The sequence below is a fragment of the Syngnathoides biaculeatus genome, chromosome 11 (genome assembly GCF_019802595.1).
Source record: "Syngnathoides biaculeatus isolate LvHL_M chromosome 11, ASM1980259v1, whole genome shotgun sequence".
In the NCBI taxonomy this organism is placed as follows: Eukaryota; Metazoa; Chordata; class Actinopteri; order Syngnathiformes; family Syngnathidae; genus Syngnathoides; species Syngnathoides biaculeatus.
This window is the reverse complement of record NC_084650.1, coordinates 2,996,980-3,023,621: the sequence shown is the minus strand read 5'-3', so window position 1 is coordinate 3,023,621 and position 26,642 is coordinate 2,996,980. Positions and strand designations below refer to the sequence as shown.

Here is a 26,642-nt window from a genome sequence, read left to right as displayed (position 1 = left end):
TCTCCCCCCTGTTGAAAATCTGTTCTGTTCGACTGATCAATAATCTTCAATCATACTACTAAGAAATCACAAGGAAGCTTAAAAACTCCACTGTGACACTGTAAAAAGGATGCAGATTCTCCATTCTGCTTGATATCTAACAGTCTTAACAGGACAAAAAAGAAAAAAAAATGCACACTGAGCAGTAACAACATTTAATCTGCCTGAACATATTTATGACAATTTGGAATTTTTAAGTTCAGATATCCATCCATCCATTTTCCAAGCTGCTTTTCCTCAGAAGGGTCGCAGTAGTACAGGAGCCTATCCGAGCTAAATTCAGGGAAAAGGCAGACGACGACCCCCGAGCCGGTTGCCAGCCAGTCATAAGGCACATATGAATTCCATTACTGAGCAGGAATTGAACCCAGGCTACTCCCACCAAAGTCAGGCGTGTGTATCACTACATCATCAGCGACCCATAAGTTAAAATTTCCAAGGGTTTTGTTCTTTTTGTATTTTTACAAGGGTTGAGGATAATTATGATAATTGAAAAAAAATGAAAAGACAAAGAATGGAAGGTGAGGAATCAAAAGCGGGAGTTTCAAGCATCTTTGTTTGTCCAGTCCTTTTTCCCTACATCTTTATGTCTTTCCAGTTCTTGTTTGACTTTCAGCACACATTTTTATTGAAAGCTTAGGTTGAATTCCAAATTATTTGACCACCGAACAGTTGAGGTTGCAATGCTCCACTACTGGTCTTGTTTCTAATAAATGCAAAATGTGAGAGGGAGTTTATTTTCATAGATTTTGTCTAGATATCGTACCCATTCTCCTCACTATATTTTTTCTGGAAGCCATTTTCAGAGTTTGAGCTACAGCCCAGGAGCCAATGTTGGTTAAACAGCCATCTAAGCATTTTTTTGGCTGTACTAATTTCCATGAAGACAGTACAACATTGATAAATAATGTACACAATACATAAAGTACATCTGTACAAGCGCAAAAAAATATACATTATCTTGAGAACACCTCAGGAACTTATTTTTTGTCAATGCACTAATTTCTCTAATGTTGTCATGTCAATTAATAGTAATTGTGTGAGTCTGTGTGCACATGTCAGCTGGACAGAGTCATCTTCTGTGTGTTTTTGCCAAAAGACCAGAAGTTGTATCTCCAGAACATCCCCCTCTACTTTCCCTTTGGTAAGTTTGCACATAGAACACACACACACACACACACACAAACTGATACTGTAATGCAGTATTAGTACTGAAGTAAAACCATACGTTCATAAACTTAAGTGTGCTTGAGTGTAAAAAAGTGGAAAATAGTACAAATAAACCGTAGTACTCACTTTCTCACTCCTTAGCCACACATTTGCAAGTAATAACGTTATTTCCCCCATAACTAGAGTGTAAAAGCACAAAGATAGAGAAATAGTATGAGCCTTTTTACTGATGGGAAGACGAGCAAGAACTGTTGATTAAGGCTCACATCACATCACCTGGACACAGCAATTCCCCGTTGCCATAATGTGAAGGCTTTCATTCTCACAATCAATAAGATTTCAGTTCACACAGCCAATCGTGTGGTTCTATTTTGTGTAGCCTACTGAGTATCAACGGCAGCTTCGATTCAAGTATCTGGCAAATTATCTTTTAGCGCGTGCAGCTCGGACCCAATCTTTTTGGACGTAATCATTAAACATAGATAATCATCTCGTATTTTTCCAGGGTTCCAAATAATGAGAAATTGTTTTGGGGATGTCTAGTAATGTACCTTGTTACCAACCACTAATCACCACTATGCTAGTTTAATGTAACAGGTACTTGACGACTACTTTTGCTGTAACATAGTGAGCGTAACACGGAGAGGCTTATCTTATTAGTGGATACGGAACTAAAGGTTTAACTCCTGACACTGGGGGGAAGTCCAAACACTTTTTTCATGTACTTATTAGTAGATTTTTCAGATACCTGTACGAGAGTACCTTTTTTTCATTTTACAAACCCCATTTCCACTGAATTTGGGATATTGTGTAAAAGATAAATCAAAACAGATTTGCAAATCATTTACAACCTATATTCAATTGAATATGCTACAAAGACAAGATATTTAATTTTCAAAAGGATGCATGTTGGGGTTTTTTGAAAATACTTTCATTTTGAATTTGTTGTCTGCAACAACTTTACCAAAAAGCGGAGATGGAGCAACAACAGACGGGGAAAGTTGAGGAATGCTCAAAAAATGTAATAAAATAAAATGAACACCTGTTTGGAACATTGCACAGGTGTATGGGTTAACTGGAAACAGGTGTCATGATTGGGTATAAAATGAGAATCCCAAAATGAGCATCCCCAAAAGGCTCAGTTCTTCACAAGGAAGGATGGGGTGAGGTTCACCACTTTGTGAACGACTGTGAGAATGTTTACAAAGGAAACTGGGGATTTTATCATCAATAGTCCATATCATCAAAAGATTCAGAGAATTTGGAGAAATCTATGCATGTAAGCAGGCCGAAAACCAACATTGAATTCCCTGACCTTCAATCCCTCAGGCGACACTGCATGAAAAAGGTGACATTTCTGTACTGTGGAATGGATATTGCCATTGTGGTCATTGATAGTATAGTGGAACAGACGCCTGCCTTTGGTCCGGGCAGCGTGGGATTGGTTCCCGCTCAGTGATTGTACAAAGCAACAGCCTCATATCAACAACACCCAGAAATTCTGCCGTGCTGTTGTCCCACCATCCACATTCAAATATTTCATGGAAATCATGGATGTTGTTTCCTCCGGGCCAAAGAGGAAAAGGACCATCATGATTGTTATCAGGACCAAGTTCAAAAACCAGCATCTCTAATAGTATGGGGGTGTGTTGGTGCCCATGGCATGACTGACTTGCATATCTGTAAAGGGACAATTAATACTGAAAGGTAACATACAGGTCTTGGAGCAGCGTATCCTGCAATCCAAGCAATGTCTTTTTCGCATAGAGACAGAAAGCAGTCGCACGGTACTTGGCAAAACTTGATTAGACCCTCTGGAATGACAGTGTAATGTCAATCAATGATATATATCTATTGTGGACAGCCAGGCCGCCTCATCACTACCTGCTTAATAACACCAAGCGACAGGGCTTCCCACCAACCAAGAGCCTTGCGCTGAGCCAAACAACAACTCTCCGCCTTCTCTCTTCCATATGACGATTCCCTCATGTACACTTGTTTCCGATTACAATACCCAAGTCATTGCTATCATCGACTCCAGTGTGGACGTCAACTTTATTCCTGAGGGCTTGACAAGTCAGATCCAGCTTTCCCTGGAATGCCTCTCGTTTCTTAAAATGGTTACACCCCTGGACAGGTGACTCATCTCCCCTGTTCCCCACAAGGTGTCCCCGTTTAGCCTGTTCATCTCTGGAAGTCAGAGTGTAATCCTCCAGCTGTTTGTCATTCCCTCCCCGGGGACTCCATTAGTTCTTGGTATCGCCTGGCTCAAGAAACACAACCCTGCCATTGATTGACCTATCTGTCTTCTACTGGTTGTAATCATTTCTGCCTCTCCCACTCTCTTCTCTCGGCCATCCCAAGCTCCAGCAAACCTCAGCCACCAGTTAATCCTATCGATTTCTCCCGGGACCCAGAATAGCATCAGCACCACTCCCTAGTGTTCAGTAAGGATCTTGCCATCACTCCACCCCCTTACCGCCCTTATGACTGCACCTTTCACCTCCTGCTTGGATCCCCTCTACTCTCCAGCTTCCTCTTTAACCTTTCCTGTCCATAAAAGGATGCTATGGAAAATTATATCCACAACTGTCTTCCCTCCGGATGTATCAGATCCTCTTCATCCCCCCCTGCAGGCCGAGTTTTATTTTATGGAAAAGATACCACTCTCCACCTCTGTATTGACATACAAGGTCTCAATTATATTACAGTTAAGAACAAAGCCCCACTGCCCCTTATCGGGCCTGAAAAATGTGAATTTCAGCTGTACACTTCCTGGGAGTAGCAGGACGCATTTGGCAAATGGTCTATCCCCTCTATCCGCAAAGAACTGCAATGTTTGTTGGGCTTTGTGAACTTTTATCATGGATAGATCCGGGATTAGAGCAAAATGGCCATTCCTCTCACCAGTCTCACCTTCACCAGCTTTCCATTCCAGGGGACTCCTGTTGCATTGCAAACCTCTGAGTACTTGAAGGAGGTTTTTACCAATGCAAACATTCTGAAACACCCCAACCCCTCGCTCTAGTTTGTTGTGGAGGTTGACGCTTCTGATACAGGAGCTGGGGGCATCCTCTCCCAGCAAGACCCCGAATCCCAAAAATTACATCCCTACGCCTTCTTTTCCCATCCCCTTTCTCCATCTGAACAAAATTTTGATATCTGCACTCATGAGCTGCTGTCCAACGTATGTGCTCTGGAGGAACGAAGGCACTGGCTGGTAGGGACTGTATCTCAGAATCTTTGCTCTCTCTGTTCCACAAAGCGTTTGAACCCCCGGCAAACTTGTTGGTCGTTATTTCTCAGTCGATTAATTTTAAGCCTCTTCATCCAAACAAGTTCCAATGATGGCAAGCCTGACACCCTCACTTGTCTATATTCACCCCACTCTAGCCCAGTGGAACCGGACCCCATCCAACCCTCCTCCTGCTTTGTTGGAGCTCCCACGTGGAAAATCAAACAATTGGTCAAAAAGACTCAGAGAACCCAACCAAAACCAAAGACTGGACTTTCAAATCGGCTCTTCCTGCCCAAATTGCCCGCCACACTCTGAAGTAATTCAGGTGGACCATAAATCCCCCGGAATCACCTGTACCAACCAATTTATCCAACCACACTTCTGGTGGTTAAGCCTGGTTAAAAAAAAAAAAAAAACAAACAAACTGAGGTCCGTCTTTTTCAAAAAATTTGCATCAGCCTCCAACTTGTCTGCTACACCTCTCACCCACCCCAGGTAACCCTTTGCAGCCGTTCTGTCCTCATGATACCATCCACAATCCAATGGTCAGATGGAGCAGACAAATCAAATCAAAATCGTGAAACTGCTCTTCGTTGTGTGGCTGCACGTAAACCTTGTCTCCTGGAGCGCCTTTCTCCCATGCATTTAATAGACCCAAAACTCCCTCACCAGTTCTGCCACTGCTATGTCTCCCTTCATGACATGCTATGGTTTCCAACCTCATCTATTGGATTTACTGGAGGACACGGTGGCGGTTCCGTTGGTGAGGGAGCACCTACGATGAGTTCAGTCTATCTGGAATCTAGCTCCATCAGCCATTAGGAACAAATGGCTGGAGGATCTTCTCCACTCTCCTACGCTGGTATAGACAGTGGATCAGACGTTTTGGCTCTCCTCCTGTGACCTTCCTCTCCAAATCCAAACCAAATCCCTTAAGCTCACCACGCAATATCATACGATTACAAACCATGATGTACTGTCTGTATTTGACAAATTAAAAAAAGACTGCACAAGTAAGAATGAACTTTTTCTTTTGTATGAGTACCTTTCAGTTTGCATTTTTTTTTCAATGAAAGTTGATGATTCAGTACATTTTTGCTTTTGCCTCAGTATTTTGCTACACAATTATGAACAGATTATCTGTACTTTTGTCACCTCCGGCTAATAATGGTAATGATAGTAGTAGTAGTAGTTAGGAGGCCCTGTAGCTCAGTGGTTAGAGCACTGGTTTGATAAACCAGGGGTTGTGGGTTCGTATCCCACTGGGGCCTCCACTCCCTGAGAAGGGTTGCGTCAGGAAGGGCATCCGGCGTAAAAATTGTGCCAAACATATGTGCGTTCATCTGAGATGACACGCTGTGGCGACCCCGAAAGGGACAAGCCGAAAGAAACTCTCTCATAGTAGTAGTAGTAGTTCAACGCTACAACAAACTGAACAGGATAAACGTCAAAAAGTCTTTAAAAAATGCAGACAAAACATGGCAGCCAGTCAGATTAAAAGCCAATTCGTTGCACGACTGAAGCAGAAATGAAACCAGGTGTGTTCAATTTGACTTTTTTTTTTCCTGTGGCCACAATCGATCCAGCCAACAGAGAGTTGCTTTCACAGTTAGCGTTTTGACTGCATCATTAATATGTATGACGCGGAGGACACACTTCAAGTTTATACATATACATATTATGTGTTTCATTTTATAGTGGATGGAAAATTCTATACACCCTTGTTGAAATGTCAGATGTTTGTAGTACAGAACAATCAGATGAAGATAGTACTGTAACTGGGGATGTGGCTGTGTTCAGAATGACAGAATCACATATGAACTCATGTAAACCTTCCACCATTTAAAGTGCCTTCAATTAACCCAAAATCGGCTTTAGATGTTCTGACTTATTCTGACGTTTTTTTAAAGACGGTTTTTTACTAACACTGACTGGTATGTTTTAAATCTGCTTCATTCCCTCCACCTTGACTCACGCAAGGGCCCAATTCCAGCATAGAAGAAAAACAGACCCAAAGGATGACGCTGCCGCGTCCATGCTTCACCGTGCGTGTTCATTGGCTGATGAGTACTGTTGCATATGCGCCAAACATACATTTGGAATACTGGCCAAAAGAAAATCACCCGGAGTTTCTTTGGACCACAACACATTTTCCTACATCTGTTTTGTAGGTTTTCTTTTGATTCTTCAGTTGGATTTGAGACTTTAGGTAGTGTTGAATTATCAAATGGTCAAAATAACAGTGAGCGTTCACTTTTGACAGACAGCAAAAAAGTTAGGAAAAGCCAATAGACCAGCTGAATGTTTTTTTGGGGGTGGGCGGTAAATAAGAGGCACTTTAAATTGTGGCAGATGTTAACATGAGTCTGTATGTGATTGATTAACTCTCAACACAGCCACGTGACTCTAAAAGAGGGTGTTAAACCTGTGAAGCCAAATTCTCTCACTTGTTTATTTGTACGTCCCTTACAAAACTAATTAAATGTTCTTTCACTTGAATTGTACAGATTATTGGTTATATTAATAGGAGGGAAGGTTTTGAAATAACTATCTTGGTTATATATAAGTGATATTTAAATAGGGCTGTGCAGACTTTTGATCACTACTATGCTAATACATCAAACGTGTAATACATCAAAAGTAAAAGAGCTGAGACATATTTGCATCTGTTTCAGACTGAAGCAAAGCAGAAGCAACTCTTATGAAGGGGGGGGATAAGAAAAATATTAAACCCGTTCAGCTGGCAACCAACATGTGGTCAAGAGCCTTAATATTCCGTCATCTTTTTGCGGATGGGGCAGTTAACAGTGAAAACTAGGGCAGATTTTCCCTCGGATTGTACTTTTACTGAGCTGTTGCCTGGCAACAAGTGGAGACCCCAAGTAACCACTGTCTGCTACATTATCTGCATACAAACAAAACATTTTCAATGGTCTGTTTTTGCACAGAATAAACCAAAGAATTTCCATGTTCATTATAAATCAGTGTCTGCTTGTTAAGCAGGTGGTAAGCTAAATGTTACTTTGCGAAAATCCCTACCAAAGAGGAGATAAATAAGCTTTAAAGCTCCCTCTGAATAGAATCATTTACCTAAAGATGTCCGATCCTTGTTCTCATTTCATTTGTTAAAAAATGCTGTCTTCTTTATCTTACAAATTACTGTCCTTGTCAGATTTAACACCACCAAACCCATACAACTTTAAATTTGACTGGTTTGATCCAGTGACAAATTATCACTTTACATAACATTGCTTTGTGTGAAAAGTTAGTGTAACTTTGCTGGGTTTTTATTTATAAGTGACTCAGGTAGTCCCTTGTTGATCATGGGGGTTACTTTTCAGAACCCTCTGTGATAGGTGACAAAGTCCACAAAGTAGTGAGCACATATTATATTTATTTTAAAGCTGCATGCATCATGCCAATAGAAAATATTCCCGTGAAGTACAGATATCATTACGTGTATATCCTTGACCAACGATGGGGATAACAATTAATGCTAACTAGTAGTGGTAGGCTACATTAAATTAAATAATGTTTAAATCATGCACCGGAGTGGGGCAACTGGTTAGAGTGTTGGCCTCACAGTTCTGGGGTCCAGGGTTCAAATCCCAGGCCCGCCTGTGTGGAGTTTGCACGTTTTCCCGAGCCTGCTTGGCTTTTCTCCAGGCACTCCGATTTCCTCCCACATCACAAAAATATGCAACATTAATTGGACACTCTAAATTGCCTTCATGTGTGATTGTGAGTGTGAATGGTTGTTTGTTTCTATGAGCTCTGTGATTGACTGGCAACTAGTTTTGGGTGTACCCTGCCTCTTGCCCCAAGATAGCTGGGATACGATCAAGCACTCCCACGACCCTGGTGAGGATTAGTGGCTCAGAAACTTGAAGGATGGATGTTTAATTCATCATAGAGGTATGATTGCCAAAGCCATTTTTGCATTTTCAAAGTGTGAACTGATCACAAACTTTGGGCATTACATCTTTTCCTCACCCAGTCCATGTGGAGAAATCCTCTCAGCACAATCATGCAATGTCGTCAAAATTCTGCAACATAAGGGGCAGGTCGTTTTCAATATTTTTTTTTCTGAAAAAAATAAGTTCACAATTTGTCAACTGCTTTTTTATATTTACATGGGTTGTCTTTGTCGTTTTACGCATACATTTAATTATCAACAAATTACTACCTAATGTGGTATTGCTATTTTAATACAAATGAATTCCAACAATGTCCTTCTTATGTGTGGGTGAGACACTGCCCACAGAACATGTTGTAGTATATCTTGAGGCAAGTCAGACAAAACACAAGAAATTTACCTCACCAGTATTCAGTTTTCAAAATGTGGCTGGTGACCAAAAGGCCTCGGGTTCTATTCCACGTGTGTGACAAATAATTTGTGAATACTAGTGTGATGGGTTCATTTCAAGTATGCATCTACTGTCCTAATCCTGATCTTAAACGCTTGATTTCCCTTGTTTTACAAATCTTAATCTCTGTTTTGCAGAGCTCAAAGAGACTCCTCTGATGAATAAATTGTGAGAGTGGCGAGTCCACCCCTCCTCATCTTCCTCTCCGTCGGCAGATGAAGCCCTCCAGCAGCTGGAAGATGACTCATAAGTACTTTATTTAAGTCCTGCTTTCCTTTCTGCCTTTCCTTCTCATATTATAGTTTAAGAGAGGACTGTGGTGTTGTCATCGTCATCATCATCATCATCATCGTCATCATCATTATGAGCATGCACTCTTATGTACTTTTGCAGACACTCACACACACAGACTTATTAAAGCTAATCACGCAACTACAACTTGTGCTTGTGTTCAAATTGATTAGTTCTCTGTGTGAAACATGGGACTGGGCCTCCAATAAATGTAGTTTTAAATGTTTCGGTGGTGGAGAAAAAATGCTTTTTACCTTGAAGGATTTAATGATAAGAATCAGATCGTTGTGATATCAAACCACTTTCCAAAATGTTGGACAACTACAACTTCTGCTGCCAATGTTACACTCGGGACTTGTTTGATTTTACTACCCCACAGCCTGTTTGTGGCCATTTTTGACAGTCGAAATTCTGTAAATTTTAAAATGCATATTACAGGGAGTCCTCGGGGTTAAACTGTCTCGACTTAAAACGTTACAACTTTACAACACCCATCCCTTCGCCGCCATTTTGTCTAGCTAATGTGCGTAGTGGTCATCCATGTTTGTGCGCCGAGAGTATCTTTGCGTTTTTTTACCCTCTTTTTTAGACGTTATGGCCCCAAAGAAGAAAGCTGTTTCTTTTAGCAATGCTCCTGCAGCCAAAAGAAAATCCATTACCATGGAAACGAAGCTGAAGTTCATAAAAAGCTTGGAGAAAGGAGAGACACCGACGAGCATCAGTAAGGAGCTGTAAAACAACATCAAAATGACATTTTTGTTTTTACAATATCTTCTTTAATTGGTGATCGTAAAGTACAGCAGCAGCATCCACATCTTAAAGATCCCATTCCGTCACTTTTTTACCCAAGATCTTTGATCTCCTTTTATCTGATTAGCGAAGCGTTTTGTGTTGGAAATGCTTACTGTCCTTTTAAAACTATTCATCTGTCCATTTTCCAAGCCGTTTATCCTCACTGGGGTCGTGGGAGGGGTGGAGCCTATCTAATCTAGTTGCTCATATAAACCTGGCAGTCGAAATGGTCTGATTCCTACTTAATATGCAGCATGTACTGTAAATAATCTTCACACTGATTGGATTACTTGTTTTCCCTTATGTAAATATGGAAAGTCAGCTTGCCTTCTGATCAGTCCATATAAGGGCATCTACCTGGGGCGGACTGGGAGGGTAAAAAGTGGCCTAACAGTCCCAGTTCACCCACAACATGGGGAGTCAGCCAGCAGGCAAAATGCAATTCATGTAACCTGTTGATTAAAAATCAATAAATAAATGCATTTGACCATAATCCACGGAGTCCTTTCCAACCTCAATAACCAAAAACCTAAAAATACAAAGACAAACGGAATAGAGGAAGAACTACCATCTGCACACCCAGGCGAATGAAGTCATGAGGTGTGAGTGCATACCTGAAATGCAAATTCAAACAATGAGCTGCAACACCCCCCCTCCCCAAAAAGTGATGAATTACGTGCTCAGATTCATAAAAACAAACCATTTATGAAATCCCTGGCAAAGGCCTTGACTATCTGCATGTTCCTTATTCTCTTTCTCTCTGTTTTCTGGTTGTCCTGCACTGAGTGACAGACAAGGCTCATTCACTCTCTTACATTGAGCTTTCCCCCCTTTTACTGATCCTAGAATATATCCAAGGTACATGAATCCAGCATGACACTCCAGGATATAAAGGGCTCACTATTGTGTTGCTTTTAAATAGAGTTTGCCGAGTTGAAGTGGTTTATGTAGTTGAGTGCTTCTAAAATGGGTTGCAAAAAGTACCGCCTCGAAAAGTACTTGGCCAAGTACCACCAGGATACCAACATTAAAACAGACCCACATTGTTGTCAGTATTCATCGACAATTAGGCAGAGGTTTCTTTCTTAAAAAGTATATTTAATATTATATATAACTCATAACATTATACAGTTTGACATTCTAAGGTCTGTTACTTACAAAGTCCTGTATCCAGAACCACGTATGGCTATTATTATTATTATTATCATCATGCAAGTCCCCATATTGTAGTAGTATAAGGAGTGTTGTATTACTAATGCTGCGATTATTTTTAATCTATTGATCTTTTTTTTCTGTCTTGATTCTGTTTTAATACAAAATGTGCTCTGATCACGCACTATGATGTTCGGCTTCCTTTCAGTTCATTCGTACCAGTGCTTCATTGTTTCCTGCAGGATGTGACACATGATGAGTGTTCAGCGCCGCTATCTTCCGCCAACAAGCATGCTTATTGATCCAAACAATGCAATCTGGTGGCTCAAGCCCACAGAGGTGTTCTGTCTCAGGGTGAGGTGCTCGCGTAGGAATACAAAAAAAAAAAACTATGTAAAGACTATCAAGGGGATGTTGTGTAAGAAAAGCCTTCTTTTGCAAAAGCTTCATTTGTCTCAAAGGGATTTTGAGCTCTTTGATTGTTCTCTCTGTCTGAACCTGTGCTTTTTCCTCCCCCTTTTCCTCATTTGCCCTTTTTTCCAGCATTACAGCAGAGTGGAAAAATAAACAGATGGAGGAGGGAGGGAGGACGTTGTTCAAACTGAGAGGCAGGAAAAAAAAGGGAAGGCTGAAAGGATGCAAAGCCGGCAGGAAGATGAAGCGAGAAGCGGGATGGAGAGTCTGATGAACTCATCTGAGGGGACTCTGTTTTTTTTTAATAAGCAGCAGACTGTGAAGCTAATCTCCAACCAGTCAATCTAAATAATGAGTACGAGAGAGAGAGACAGGATAGGAGGATAAAAAGACAACGAGTCTCATTATCCCGCCACCAATTTTCATCACTGTCTTGCATATCCGTAATCTCTGTCTCTCTGGCTTTCTTTTTCTCTCTCTTGGTTGACACGTGAGGAGCAATTACGCCAACTGTTTAACTAACTCCAAGGTTCTGAGGTTCTCTTCATATTCCACGAGTTTCTGTTGGAAGTGAAAAATGGCTGACCGCCATCTGGCTTTTCTATGGGGAATTATTACCTCCATCAAAAGGTGTGTTTTAGTCACCTTACTTAGTTTTAGTGCGTGTGTTTGTTAGTTTGTTACAGTCTATTAGTAAATATGGGTAAATATGGTTTTTTTGTATTGTACAAATACAATACAAATGGAATACAGTCAACAGTTCAAAACTCTACTACAACTCTATACAGTCCAACTTGTTTGTTGTGAGTTGTAAACAAATCAAAATGACTATTGGAGAGGAAATAAAGAGTCAATGGATAGGAACAAATCAGGCATATAACATAACTCAGAGGAACACAAATATGTTTGCACATGCTAATAAGATCGTGTTTAGTGCTTCATAACATTATATGTCTCAACAATAGCATCTGTGAAATGAGTCAATTACGGTTACCACCTTTCTAACTTGAATAATTGAGTACTGTATCTTGTTAGATCATTGTTTCCCAACTTTTATTGAGATGGGGCACACATTTTACATAGGGAAAATCTCAGTAACACCACTAAAAAAAAGTCACAGATGGTAGGCCTATATACTGAAATTATGATTTTGTCTCAATATGTTCTTTTATTCTCTTGTATGAACAGCAATGATGGGCCTACAGCTTTATTCTTCCTTTTGCCATCTAGTCGAAGAGCATTTCATTCTTCTTCCTGTCACTCTAAATCACTGGTATAGAAAGTCTATTCTAGTCTAGTCTAGTGAGTGCCTAGCTACATTTTGACCACAGCAACCGACTCCCAAAAGAAAGGCCTGTCTTGTGGTTGGTGGACCAGGGGCAGAACATAGTGACCTGGGAGACCCAGGAGAGCCTAGGCCATGCCCAGCGGTGGCTCCAGCCACAATGAGGTGGTTGGGAAGCTGCCTGGATTCCCTGCAAGGCAGGAGTGTCGTTACAGAGGTGTGCGACATGTCCATTAAGTTGGAGTGTACTGCACATGACTGTTATTGGGATTGCCTCAGGGCTTTTGGCACTGGCGTAGTCAAGTCATGCCATCAGGTAAAAAGGACGTTTCGGAGACAGTTCCTTAAGAAAGTGTTGACGCATCACCTGCTGCCGATGGAGAATGTCCAGGATTGCTAACCGTTTAGCAACTTTGTTGGTGGGTGGATTTGGGGTGTCTTCCACACCATTGATATTCAGCTGAAGCTCCTACAAGCCAGTTAGAGACATCTGGAGAACTCTGAATTTTGTATATTTTTCTCCTGTCAAATTCCATCAGAACAATTTGTAGTTTTGATTGTGTGTACCGAAGTCTGCTTGAAGCTTAATGAGGCACATTTCATTCTAGGAACCAAATATTCACATTCAAGTCACAACTGTTTGGGCAGACATCGGTTGTGTAAGATTTTTTCCATCCGATTGTTTTTGTTTTGGGTTTCTTTCATTCATGTATTTTGAACTATATATGATCTCTTGCTCTCCTTGTTTAAACTGGCCCAATTTGACTTCATTAGCCTCCTATTTCGTACCAACATATGTCAAACTCTTTCTTTTCCCAGGTTAGGACGTTCTGACTCTTCAATGTGTGCCTGGGCTGATGAAAAGTTAATGAGTTAACGTTCATAACTTGATATTTTTCCAGCAACAGCCCACAGGCAAATGCTGCAAAAACAAAACAAAACAAAAAAAAAAGATGAGTCATGCAGTAATAAGCTCCCCAAAGCTGCAAGTGAGCAAAAGAAAATCCCAAATTACAGTATTTTAGCTTCAGAAAACAAAGCTTTAACACTATTTATGGTGCTTTCCCCCTCAGATTTAAAAAAAATGTTTACAAGTATATTTTTTTGTAACATAAAGATATGAGAACACGAGAAATCATCCATCCATTATCTGAGCCGCTTATCCTCACAAAGGCCCCGGGAGTGCTGGAGCCTATCCCGGCTATGAGTCGGAAGTGGGTTACACCCTGAACTGGTTGCCAGCCAGTCCCAGATGATAAATCATTTCAAAACCACCATTAATGTGACCTATAACCTGCATGACTCTTGATTTGGAAGTCTATCTTAAAAGGAACTGAAAACAAATGCTGTATACAAATGAGATAGAGTCACTGATGTTGTGTAGTGGTACATACGCCTGACTAACCACTCAGTGATGGTGTCAATGTAGTCTGCTTGTTTGCTGGGATAGGCTCCGGCACTCCCACGACCCTTGTGAGTATAACCAGCTTGGAAAATGGACATGGACTACTGAAATAGTACGGCTGCACATCTGATTCTTTCCCTTCGTAGAAGCCATACCTAAATGTGGTGGAGGGGGTTGTGTGTCCCAATGACAGGAGCTAAGTTGTCTGGGGTTTCACCCTCCTGGTAGGGTCACCAATGGCAAAAGCCTTCCCAGATGAGGGACCAGACAAAGCACGGCTCCAGATCCAAAAATTGGATCGAGGTTTCCTTTGCCCGAACACGGGTCACCGGGGCCCCACTCTGAAGCCAATCCTAGTGCTGGGGTTTGAAGGCGAGTGCCTGGTGGCCAGGCCTGCACCCATGGGCTTGCTCGGGCACAGTCCGAAAGGGTCACATGGGTCCCCTTTCCCATGGGCTCGCCATCTCTTGGAGGAGCCATAAGGGTCAGGTGCAATGTTAGGTAGGCGGTGGCCAAAGCCAGGGACCTTGACAATCCAATCCATTTCTACAGAAGCTGGCTCTAGGGACATGGAATGTCACCTCTCTGGCAGTGAAAGAGCCTGAGCTGGTGTGTGAGGCCAAGATGTTCCGACTAGATACAGTCGTGTTCAACTCCACACACAACTTGGGCTCTGCTGCCGATCCTCTTGAGAGAGGTTGGACTCTGGAGTTGCCCATGATGAGAGGCACTGAGGAGGTGTTGGTTAACCTATTGCCCTCCAAATCGGTGCCTGTACATTGAGATTTACCTCAGTGTACAAGAGTGTAGCTTCCCTTAGCCTTTCAGTGGGGGGACGGGTCCTGATTTTTTGTTTATGCATATGCACCAAACAGCAGTTCATAGTACCCACCATTTTTGGAGTCCATAGAGGGAGTGCTGGAGAGCGCTCCCGTTCCATACATTCTGCAGGAGGACTTCAATGCTTCAATGACAGTGAGACCTAGAAGAGTGTGATTAGGAAGAAGAGCACCACTGATCAGAACCCAAGTGGTGTCCTGGATTTTTGTGCTCATCACTGATTGTCCTTAACGAAAACCATGTTCAATTATAAGGGTGTCCACACGTGCACTTGACACCAGGACACCCAAGGTTGGTTAGATGATCGACTTTGTTGTCATGTCATTGGACTTGCGACTGCTTGTCCTGGACACTCCGGTGAAGAGCGAGATACTTCTCAGTATGAGCATTATTTAAGTTATTAAAAGAGGGAAATTGTTTTTGTTATAATGCCAAATGATCAAAACAAGTACGTTATACGATTGATAGTAAACACAATTGTATGACTTTTTATTTTTCTACTTAGTCCTCATTGGTCCATACATTTTTACTTTTACTAAAAGACAGAAGGGGGATCAGTGCTTCCACTTTTGACACTTTTTTTTGTTTGGCCTTTTAAGTATCTGGGTACTAGTCTGAGTACCTTTGCCACCTCTGTACAGTATGATGGTGGACCAGGAGAGGATGAGAGGCAGTAGAAAGTCCAAGTTGTCAACTGTGGTCCAGCAGGCCTTTAGCATCTTCACCGACACCTCCACTCGATGACACTCTGCAGCATAGGGACTGTTTTCTCCCCAAGGCCCACTCACACATTGACGCTTACTGCTCTTGATAGTCACATGATCTAAGTGGCAAATTGAGACTGGCCTTTATGTTCCAGCCAGCCAGCCAGCCAGCAAGGGTCTATTATAGGGCGAGCAAAAACAAGTAGAAGTGGAGTGGACTAGGATAAATATTTGACAACCTTTTTAATCATAATGGGGCATATTCTTCCATGCATTTTTTCTCCACATTTGGTTTGCATACTTTCTAGGCATGGGGAGGCTGACTTCTGGCCCACACACTGTCCATAAAGACAGAATGTTTGTGCAACCACCTATGAGGTCGAACTCATTGATGTCTGAGGCTGGTTAGATCATGAAATATGAATTTTCTTGGATGACATTAATTTGGAAAAGATAGGGCACTTTCACCTGAATTGTTGCCACTGAGACGCATCGCTTTGCCTGACACGCGACTTTGATGAAATCACTTCATCCATTTTCTGAGGGGTTTATCCTCACTTGGGTCGCGCTGGAGTCCATCTCAGCCAACTGTAGCCCATAGGTGATGTACGCTCTGAACTGGTCGCCAGCCAATCGCAGGGCACATAGAAACAAGTGACCAATTAAAGTAATTTAAATCTGATTACGGTACTAATGATTGAACACGTGTCGGGACGTCCATCAATAGAAAAGTAAGTGTGCCTGCCTTTGTGTAGTTTACTGGTGCCCTGTGTCCATGTTACGCCACAGACTGCAGACAGTCGCTTAAACATGTATTTCAATGGACAGAGGTCAAATTAAAACAAGCATTTAAAATGTAACTCACCATTATGCCATTATGTTTAGTATACAATTTTAATCATGAATGGAGCTTTCCAAAAACTCAATGTTGTAGAAGAGTGTTAGAAATGGAAATATTCCTCTCAGGTGCATATAAGAGTCTTCTGACACCAATGCCTTTATAGGGTTGTGAAAGCATTTTTTTTCATCCATCCACCCATCCATCCATTTTCTACCGCTTTTCCGGGTCGGGTCGCGGGGTAAATAGCTTCAGCAGGGATATCTAGACTTCCCTTTCCCCGGCCACTTCTTCCAGCTCTTCCAGAGGGATCCCGTGGCGTTTCCAAGCCAGCCGAGAGACATAGTCTCTCTCACGTGTCCTGGGTCTTCCCCAGGGTCTCTTTCCGGTGGGACATGCCCGGAACACTTCAACAGGGAGGCATTCGAATCAGATGCCCCAGCTACCTCATAAGGCTCCTCTCAATGCGGAGGATGACCGAGCTTCTCACCCTATCTCTAAGGGAGAGCCCGGACACCCTGCGGAGGAAAGTCATTTTGGCCGCTTGTATCCGAGATCTTGTTCTTTCGGTCACGACCCACAGCTCATGCCCATAGGTAAGGGTAGGAATGTAGATCGACTGGTAAATTGAGAGTTTCGCCTTTCGACTGAGCTCCCTCTTTACCACAACGGACCGATACAAAGTCTGCATCACTGCAGATGCTGCACCAATCTGTCTGTCGATCTCCTGCTCCATTCTTCCCTAACTCGTGAACAAGACCCCAAGATACTTGAACTCCTCCACTTGGGGCAGGATCTCATCCCCGACCCAGAGAGGGCACGACACCCTTTTCTTATTTTTGTTTTCACTTGGGGGATTTATTTTAAGATAGATAGATGATCAATAATGGTGCTTACGGCCATGCTACCTGAGAACGCCCGATATCGTCAGATCTCGGAAACTAAGCGGGTTTGGCTCTGGTTAGTACTTGGATGGGAGACCACCTGGGAATTCCAGGTGCTGTAAGCTTTTCTCCCCGGCTAAATGCAGAGGAGTGGCGTCATGAAGGGCATTCGGCGAAAATCTGTGCCAAACAAATAGATGACACTCTGTGATGACCCCTAACAGGACAAGCCGAAAGGAAAAGAAGACTATCAATCATGGTCAATGACGGTGTAGTGGTACACACACCTGACTTTGGTGTTTGGAACGATTCCCGCTCAGTGATGGTGTCAATATCTGCCATGCAACTTACTGGTGACCAGTTGAGGGTGTAGTCCGCCTTTTGCCCGAAGCTAGCTGGGATGGGTTCCGGCTCTTCGATGACCCTTGTGAGGATAAGCAGCTTGGATAATGGATGGATGGACTATCAATCTATAGATCGATAGTTTATAGATCTAACCAGAGATATATAAGTATATAGATCAGGGGTGGTCAAACATTTTGGGTAAGAGGCCACATTGATCCACATATCGGTAAGTCTTGTGTCCTGTGTTTGCAGATGGTTGAACAGACAACGTTCAAATCCTTCAAACGCTGTCATGCTTTAAAGCAAAGCAAACTTATTTGTATAAGCGCATTTCATGCATGAAGTAACTCAATGGGCTTTACATGATTTAAAGCATTTGAATACAAAGAGGAGTTTGCATGTTCTCCCTGTGCCTGCGTGGGTTTTCTCGGGGCACTCCGGTTTCCTCCCACATTCCAAAAACATGCAACATTAATTGGACCTTCAAAATTGCCCGTAGGTGTGATTGTGAGTCTGGCTGTTTGTCTCGAGGTGCCCTTTGATTGGCTGCCAACCAGTTCAGGGTACCCCGCCTCCTGCCCGTTGACAGTTGAGACAGGCTCCAGCACTCCCCGTGACCCTCATGAGGATAAGTGGTGAAGAAAATGGATGGGTGGATGGATGTATGAATTCAAAGAGATACAGTAAAACAATAAAAATGACAACAACAACAATATATATATAAGAAGAGTCTTCAATCTGGATTAAAAAACATTCACACTTGGGGCTGACGTCACCTCTGTTGGCAATTTATTCCATTTGTGTGCAGCATATGGTAATAGCTAAATGCTGCTTCACCATGTTTGCCTTGGACTCTGCACTCCATTCTTGGTCAATCTCAGAGGTCGTGTATTCAGGGGCCTAAACCATTTAGTGATTTATAGACCAGGAGCAGAACTTTAAAATCGGAGGCTATTGCAAGGACTTGAAAATTGGAGTTATATGCTCTGACCCCTTTGTTCTGGTCAGAACCCAAGCTGCAGCATTTTGAATGAACGGCAGCTGTTTAACGCTTTTTGGGGGAGTCCAGTCAGAAGACCATTACAGTAGTCAAGTCTACTTGAGATAAAAGCATAGATGAACTTTTTCTGGTTTGCTTGGCACACGCAAGCCTTCACACTAGATGTGTTCTTCAGATGGTAAAAGGCAGTTTTAGGAATTGATTTGATATGACTGTTAAAGAAAACACCAAGGTTTCAGACATAGTCTTTGCTTTTTAAGGATAGGGAATCTTGGTATTTGCTTACAGCAAACCTTTTTTTCTATTGAGAAAAACGAATTATCTCACTTTTGTTGTGGTTTAGTTGAAGGACATTTTGGCTCATCCAATTATTTACCAGCTTTAGACAGTGGCACAATATCTCAGTTGAATTGTAGTAATCTGGAGACACTGCTAAGTATAACTGTGTGTCATCTGCATCGCTATGATAGTCAAAATTAAAGTTTTGAAAAATTTGACCCAAGGGTAGCATCTACAGGCTGAACAGGAGGGGTCCAGGAACTGACACTTGAGGGACCCCATAGGTCATTGCCATTTGTTGTGATTGAGCACTTCCAATGGTTATAAAGTAGCTCCTTTCCTCCAGGTAGGACCTAAACCATTTAAGAACCGTTCCATTTAGTCCTATCCACGTTTCCCACGTGTTCAGCTGTATATTATGCTCTACCGTATCAAAAGCCGCCAACAAGAGCACCAGTAGTTATGTGTGCGTGAATGTGATTATGTCCGTGAGCATCAGTGACATGCTCACGTGAACCCACATGACTAGTGTTTATGAGGGTTTGAGTAGTGTATATAAGAGTGCCCTTTCAGTCGTGCGTATGAGAGTATTGGACTAGTATTTATGAGCATTTGACGAGTGTTTATGGTAGCATTTCACTAATTTGTGTGTGTCAAAGCATTTGAATGATAAATGTTCCCAGCGACCTCTCATAATAGATATGAGAGGCCTCTCATATTCTCATTTAGATCACTCACTGGCCACAACGTTAGCTACATATGTTCTATCTAATGAGATCCAATACAAGAGATTTTCTTCGCTCAAATAATGGTATCATGAGTATATATCAATAGTTTTCATTGACACAGTCATTGCTAATGAATGGTTTTAGACTCCAATGGTGTTATAGTGCACTGCACTCTAAGATGTTTGAAGCATTTTGGAGTCATTTTGCCTTTAGGCTCAGTGTATGATTTTTTTTTTTTTTTAATAGTGAAGTATTTTGGGGCAGCACGGTGGATGACTGGTTAGCACATCTCCTTACAGTAATGAGGACCTGTGTTCAAATGACTCACTTCACTCCTCACCTGTGTGGAGTTTGTATGTCTCAGCATGGATACTCCGGTTTTCTCCCACATCCTAAAAACATTCATGGTAGATTAATGGAGGACTCTGCATTCTCAATAGGTGTAAATTTGAGTTTGAATGATTGTGTTCAGTTCAAGGCGTAACCCACCTCTTGCCCAGAGTCACCTGGGATAGGCTCCAGCATACTTGCAACTCTGGTAAGGATAAGCAGTACAGAAAATGGATGGATGAATGAATGGCAGCATTCCCCAGGTGAAGACGACGATGCGGCTTGAGGGTGTGATGGTTGATGTGAATGGATGAGAGGGTGATGGGAGCAGCAAGAGTGATGTTTGTTTATGTTGGAGGAGGTGGTTTTGGCCTGGCCAGCAAACTGCTTGTGAAATGAAAATGGCTTTTTAGCAGAATCCAGGACACTTGGGCTGGGCCGGATCAATGTCTCTGATTTACTGTCTGAAAGCCTGTCAGTGGGAAAGAGAGCGGACTAGGGAAGAACGTAAAATGTCTGCGGGGGATGAGTGGACAGAGGAGTTTGGAGGTGGAAGAGTCCTTTAATGGAAGGAGAGAAAAGGAGAGAGACATATGACGAGAGAGTGACACTCCAAGGAGGTAAAAATCTTAGAGATTGCACTTCAAGTCCTATAAAGTCAATCTGTCCTGGCCACGAGACAGGAGGAGGAGCAATCTTATTTTGTTTCAGGGGAATTGGTGCAACCATTTGGGCCGAAATCAATAGACGACACATGGTGCTTCTTAAATCCTGAATTTCCTACACAGGGCGATAGACAGTGTGTATGCAACACACGGACCAGCTGCAGGCAAGCTTTAATGGTCCTCAGGGTGACGATACCAAATGTTTGTCGTAGGTTCAAGATTTACTATGGACCAGAGCAAAAAAGAAAAAAAAAGGAAAGTGACTTGGTAAATTAGCAGTGAATGTGTCCCTCTCCTAACCCATCCATCCATTTCCTCCACCTGGTTACACATCTTGCCTTGTTTGTGTGGCCTGCGTCTGGACACTGCATTTTTAAATGCCACACTTCCGCTTTCTTGCGATGGTCCCATTTTTCCACTATCCTTAGTCTCCTCGCAAATACAATTTTCTTTCAACAGCCACAGACCAAGAAATGTAGATCATTGTTAAGTTGTTATTTCTTGTACTCTGTACTTAAGTAGATGTTTCAGCAATTGACAATTTTTTACTTTTTCTTCCTGCATTTAAAAACATTTATCTGTATCTGTAATTTCTATTTCTTACTTTGTCCAAAGAGGCCATTTTTTCAACATTTAAAGGTGACAACACTATGTAAAGAAGTACAGTAAACCCATCCATCCATACATACATTTTCTTAGCCACTTATCCTCACGAGGGTTGCGGGAGTGCTGGAGCCTATCCCAGCTGTCAACGGGCAGGAGAAGGGGTACACCCTGAACTGGTTGCCAGCCAATCGCAGGGCACATTGAGACAAACAGCCGCAGTCACAATCACACCTAGGGGCAATTTAGAGTGTCCAATAAATGTTGCATGTTTTTGGAATGTGGGAGGAAACCGGAGTGCCCAGAGGAAACCCAGGCAAGCATGGGGAGAACATGCAAACTCCACACAGGCGAGGCAGGGATCAAACTCTGCACCTCAGAACTGTGAGGCCAACAATCCAATGTACAGTAAACCATTGTTTTAAACGTTAAAATCCCGGAACAGTCCATTTGTTAAATTTCAGTTGTATTTAACGTCATTTAGAACAGTTTCAAATGTTTAAATAAATATAATGACTGAACTAATGTGCAATAAATTTTAATTGTGTATTATTTATTTAAGTACAGTTTTTCATTTATCCAATATTTAAGTACACTGTGCATAGTGTTACAGTACCTTTTATCGCCTTTTTGACTTTGAAACTTGTGCATAATTACGCGCTTTAATTTACTATTGGTCATTATGGTGGTACAGTACTTCATAATTTTTTTAGAAGGTACTAGGTGAAACATGTTTGAGAATCAATCACTGGCCCGTTTGATGTAAGTTTTATTTCTCACCAGCTGCCAGGATGTGCATTCAAGAACCGGGTCTGGTACCTTGGTAGTTGCCAACTACTCCTCAGGTAGAGCTTAAAGGCACTTAATGTATAGTATCACTTTTCATTGTTGTATGTGACAAAATGAAAAAAATATATAGTCATCTTCTTTACACGGATACCTTTGCGTGAGTACTTCTCAAGGGGAGTTGAGTGTTACAGCACAACAGGCAGAACATCGCAACGTGAGTGTTTTCCTGTACCCTTGGGACGGTGCAAGTCTAGGAGGAAGTGGTGGAAGGAGGGGCTGTTTTATTTTTATTTTGAGTGTTTAATGTATTAAAAGGGAGCAAGGTAATGAATTATAATCTTTAATGCAAAAAACGATCGATACCTCGGAGGGAATAAATCAGCTTTTTACTGAGTGCGTCAAAGCCCCTTAATACACTCGGGGAGAGGAAGGAGGGAGGGTGTGTTGGTGGTGGGGTGCAGAGGATGGAGAGACGGATGGAGACGGGGTGAGAGGAAAAAGTTATGGATGCACAAGCTCACCTCATTGAGTAAAAGCCTGGTTAGAGCTCGGGGACTGTGACAGTTTTGTGAAGAGGGAGAGGTCGCGGGATCACTTGTTGTTTTTCCTCCGACCTTCTTCCTGCTGCCTTGAGCAAAATATAATTGATTAAATTTCCTTTGCCACCTCCCCATGCAAGTGCATCTCCTTTCTCGCCTGCCCCCGTACAGGGGTGAAGACAACAAACTATGAATGAAAACGTTTTGATCAATCCGCAGTCCATTCCCATGATGTGTGCTGATTAGAATACAATGACTTATAACGCTTATTGTCATTCTATGGTGCTGATACAAAGGAAGGAGCCAGACTGCAAAGACACGCCCGACTTAACAAACATCCAATGCGGTTCTGAGTATTTATGATGCCGAGCCTGCTCAGTTAGCGGGCTAAGTGGCCCAAGTGAGGTTTGTGCTCAGTGGAGGCCTTTTAGTGAGACACGGTCATTAAAATGTGATGGCTCAGGAAAGGACTGGGGCGAGGGGGGCAGAGGGGAATAATGAGGACAGCCAAGAAATTGAGGTTTGGTTGGAAAAATGATGTTGGCCAATCATGTTATAGCCCGCAGGTTCTCAGTAATGAAGCAAGCGGCACTGTGTCTTCGGATCTGTACTTCGTTGTCAACCAGGGTGCACATCCATCATTCATCGCTTTAGGAATCAAATTGCAACAATGGCATTTAATCACTCTTGAAAAAAAAAAAACATGCTCTATTTACTTTCTCCCGTGCTTTTTTTGAATGATTTCACTCATTTTCCTCCTTCAGCGGAGAGCATTGGCTGAATAAACAAAGGCTAAAGTGAAAATTGATCATCTCCCTTCCTCCTCCTCACAACAGCCTGCGGTCGTGAGGAACTTCTCGACAACTCTAGTAGGAATTTTAAAGTGGAAGACTGCAAACGCGTCACAGAGCTTTTGCTCTCCTTGTGTTGTCTTGAACTCGTAACAAAGCCCAGAGAGAGTGACAGATGAAGACTTTGTTAGGAATGACATCACTAAGTCAATTAAAAACCTGGTGAGGTGTTTTAGAAGTACATTAATCATTCGCTGATCAGGATTCTGGGTTGTTTTGTGAGATACTCAGTTACTGTATTTCCGAAAGAAAAACAATGAAATCATTCTTCAGTAATTCATTAGTTAATTCTCATTGGCCTATCCGAGGTTGGGTCGTGGAGGCAGCACCCTAAGCAGGGAAGCACAGCCTTCCCTCTCCCTCCAGCTCTTCAGAGGGGATCCCAAAACATTCCTAGGCTAGCCGAGAGACGTAGTCTCTCCAGCGTGTTCTGGGTCGTCCACTGGGCCTCCCCTTGATGAGATGTGGCCAGAATACCGCACCATGGAGGCATCTGGGAAGCATCCGGATCAAATGCCCCAGCCACCTCATCTAGCTCCTCTCAATGCCAAGGAGCAGCAGCTCGACTCTGAGCCTCTCCTGGATGACCAAGTTTTCTCACCCTGTCTCTAAGAGGGAGCCCGGACAACCTGCGGAGGAAATTTTGGCCACTTGTATCCAGAATCTTGTTCTTTCGGTCATGACCCACAGATCGTGACCATAAGTGAGGGTAGGAACGTAGATCGACTGGTAAATGAGAGCTTTGTCTTTTAGTTTACCTCCTTCTTTACCACAACAGATGGATATAAAGTCCACAGTCTGTTCAATTCTTCCCTTACTTGTGAACAAGACCCCAAGATACTTGAACTCCTCCACTTGGGGCAGGATCTCATCCCCAACCTGGACAGGGCACTCCACCCATTTCCAACTGAGGACCATATTCTCAGATTTGGGTTGTGAATTTTCATCAAAACGGCCTCTGCGGTGTCCAACGCTGACTTACAGTCTTACTACCAGCAAACTCTGACACTGGTTGTACACGGACCAAACAGCCCTTACCAGTGGGTTTGGTACCCCATGCCCAGAAGCAGCCCCCAGAAGACTCTCTAAAGGACACGGTTGACCGCCTTCTCCAAATCCAGAAAACACATGTAGACTGGTTGTGCGAACTCCCATGCATCCTTGAGGACCTTGCCAAGGGTAATCCACTGTTACACAGCCAGGAAGAAAAAAAAACACACTGCTCCTCCTGAATCTGAGATTCAATTTCCTAATGAACCCTCCTCTCCAGCACTCCTGAATAGAACTAACGAGAGAGGCTGAGGAGTGTGAACCCCTGAAGTTGGAAAACACTCTTCGGGGGACCACAACCACAGTCTGCCAATAAAGAGGCCCTGATGTCCATGCAATGTTTCAGATGTGAGTCAACCAAGACCACAACATCCAGAGCCTTTAAAAACTCCGGGCGAAACTCATCTACCCCTGGAGCTTTACAACCAAGGAGCTTTTTAACCACCTTAATGACCTAAGCCCCAGACATAGGAGAGCCTAACTCTAAGAACTTGGACTCTGCTTCTTCATCAGAAGGCTTGTCGGTGGAATTGTGGAGGTCTTCGAAGTATTCTCCCACCAACTCAAAATGTCCCAAATCAAGGTGAGCAGCCCACCATCCTCACTATATACAGCATCTTTCCATCTTGAGATGCCAGATGGCGGACCAGAATTTCCCCAAAACCATCTACAAATTGTTTTCCATGTACTCAACGAACACCTCCCAATGCCAGAGTTTTAGCCTCAGCTACCACCAAAGCTCAATTGCTCTTGGCCAGTCATTACCCATGAGCTGCCTCCAGAGTCCCATAGGCCAAAAAGGCCCGGTAGGACTCTTTCTGCAGCTTGATGGCATCCCTCACCGCTGGTGTCCACCAACAGGTTCATGACAGGCCACAATTACTCTATGGCCACAGCTCTGCTCGGCCTCCCCAGCAACAGAGGCACGCCTCCCACGAGGCATGGGTGGAGTTCTGCCAGAGGTGGGAGATGAAACTCCTTCTGATGGGGGATTCTGCCAGATTTTCCCAGCAGACCCTCATGATACTACAAAGTCAAACCGGTATCTTCCCCCACCATCTCAGCCAACTCACCGCCACGTTGTGATCAGTTGACAGCGCTGCCCCTTTCTTCAACTGGGTATCAAAGAGATGTGGCCACAAGTCTGATGAGACGATAAGAAAGATAATCATCGAACTGTGAACTAGGGTGTCCATACGTGCACTTAGCACCAGGACTCCCTTATGCTAAAACATGATGTTCGTTATGGACAATCCAGGATGAGCACAGGAGTCCAATAACAGAACACCACTCGGGTTCTGATCAGGGGGACATTGCTCCCCATCACGTCCTCCCAAGTCTCACTGTCATTGCCCACATGAGCATTGAAGTCCCCAAGTAAAACAATGGCATGTCCATCGACATCACTCTCCAGCACTCCTCCAAGGATTCCGAAAAGGGTGGGTACTCTGAACTCCTGTTCGGTGCACAAACAACAATCAGGCAGATGCCTCCCCACCCGAGGCGGATGGAGGCTACCCTCTTGTCCACTGGGGTGAACACCAATGTACAGGTTTTGAGCAATAGAGCAATAAGTTAACCCACTCACCTTTGGGACCTTCTGAGTGGAAGACTCCAATCCTTCTCAAGAGGACTTGTGCCAGAGCCTAAGCCATCTATGAAGGTGAGCTAGATGATATCTAGTTGGAACTTTTCGACCTCACACACCACCTCGGGCTCCATCCCTGTCAAAGAGGTGACATTCCAAGTCCCAAGAGCCATCTTTTGTAGCCGGGGATCAGCCCATGGGAAGATGAAATCATCCATCAATCCCTTTTCAAAAGCATTCGTCCTCATTAAGTCAAGTCGGGAACAACTCCCACTTGAATTTGGCCAGGTAAGCTCTACCCTGTACTGGTTGCTGCTCAGTCACAGATCGTGTTGAAGAAAAAAAATTTGACACCTGTTGAAAATTTGGAGTCCACAATTAAATGCATGTTTGCGGAAAACAGGAGGAAGGCGGCGTACTTAGAAAAAAACATACGCTGACACAGTGACAAGACCA

The 26,642-nt window shown here is 43.0% G+C and overlaps 1 protein-coding gene, 1 non-coding gene and 1 pseudogene across 4 annotated transcripts in view; all 3 read left to right on the top strand.

The window, feature by feature from the left end:
• The window catches only part of macrod1 (mono-ADP ribosylhydrolase 1), a 199,239-nt gene extending 187,965 nt beyond the window's left edge, over positions 1 to 11,274 (top strand). For 2 of the 3 annotated variants that reach the window (XM_061836128.1, XM_061836127.1), the window contains 2 exons: positions 1,102 to 1,183; positions 8,952 to 9,239. In XM_061836128.1, the coding sequence (XP_061692112.1) occupies positions 1,102 to 1,183; positions 8,952 to 8,986 (117 nt within the window). In that variant the 3' untranslated portion in view covers positions 8,987 to 9,239. Of the gene's footprint in view, positions 1 to 1,101; positions 1,184 to 8,951; positions 9,240 to 11,257 lie in introns of those variants that run through there. The other variant, XR_009797287.1, reaches the window with a different exon arrangement.
• trnai-gau (transfer RNA isoleucine (anticodon GAU)) lies at positions 5,646 to 5,718 on the top strand. Its single transcript has one exon. It is a non-coding gene; the product is annotated as a tRNA-Ile (tRNA).
• Positions 11,275 to 17,426: 6,152 nt separating the features above from the next.
• Positions 17,427 to 17,544, top strand: LOC133509269 (5S ribosomal RNA; annotated as a pseudogene).
• The last annotated feature ends 9,098 nt before the right edge of the window (positions 17,545 to 26,642 follow it).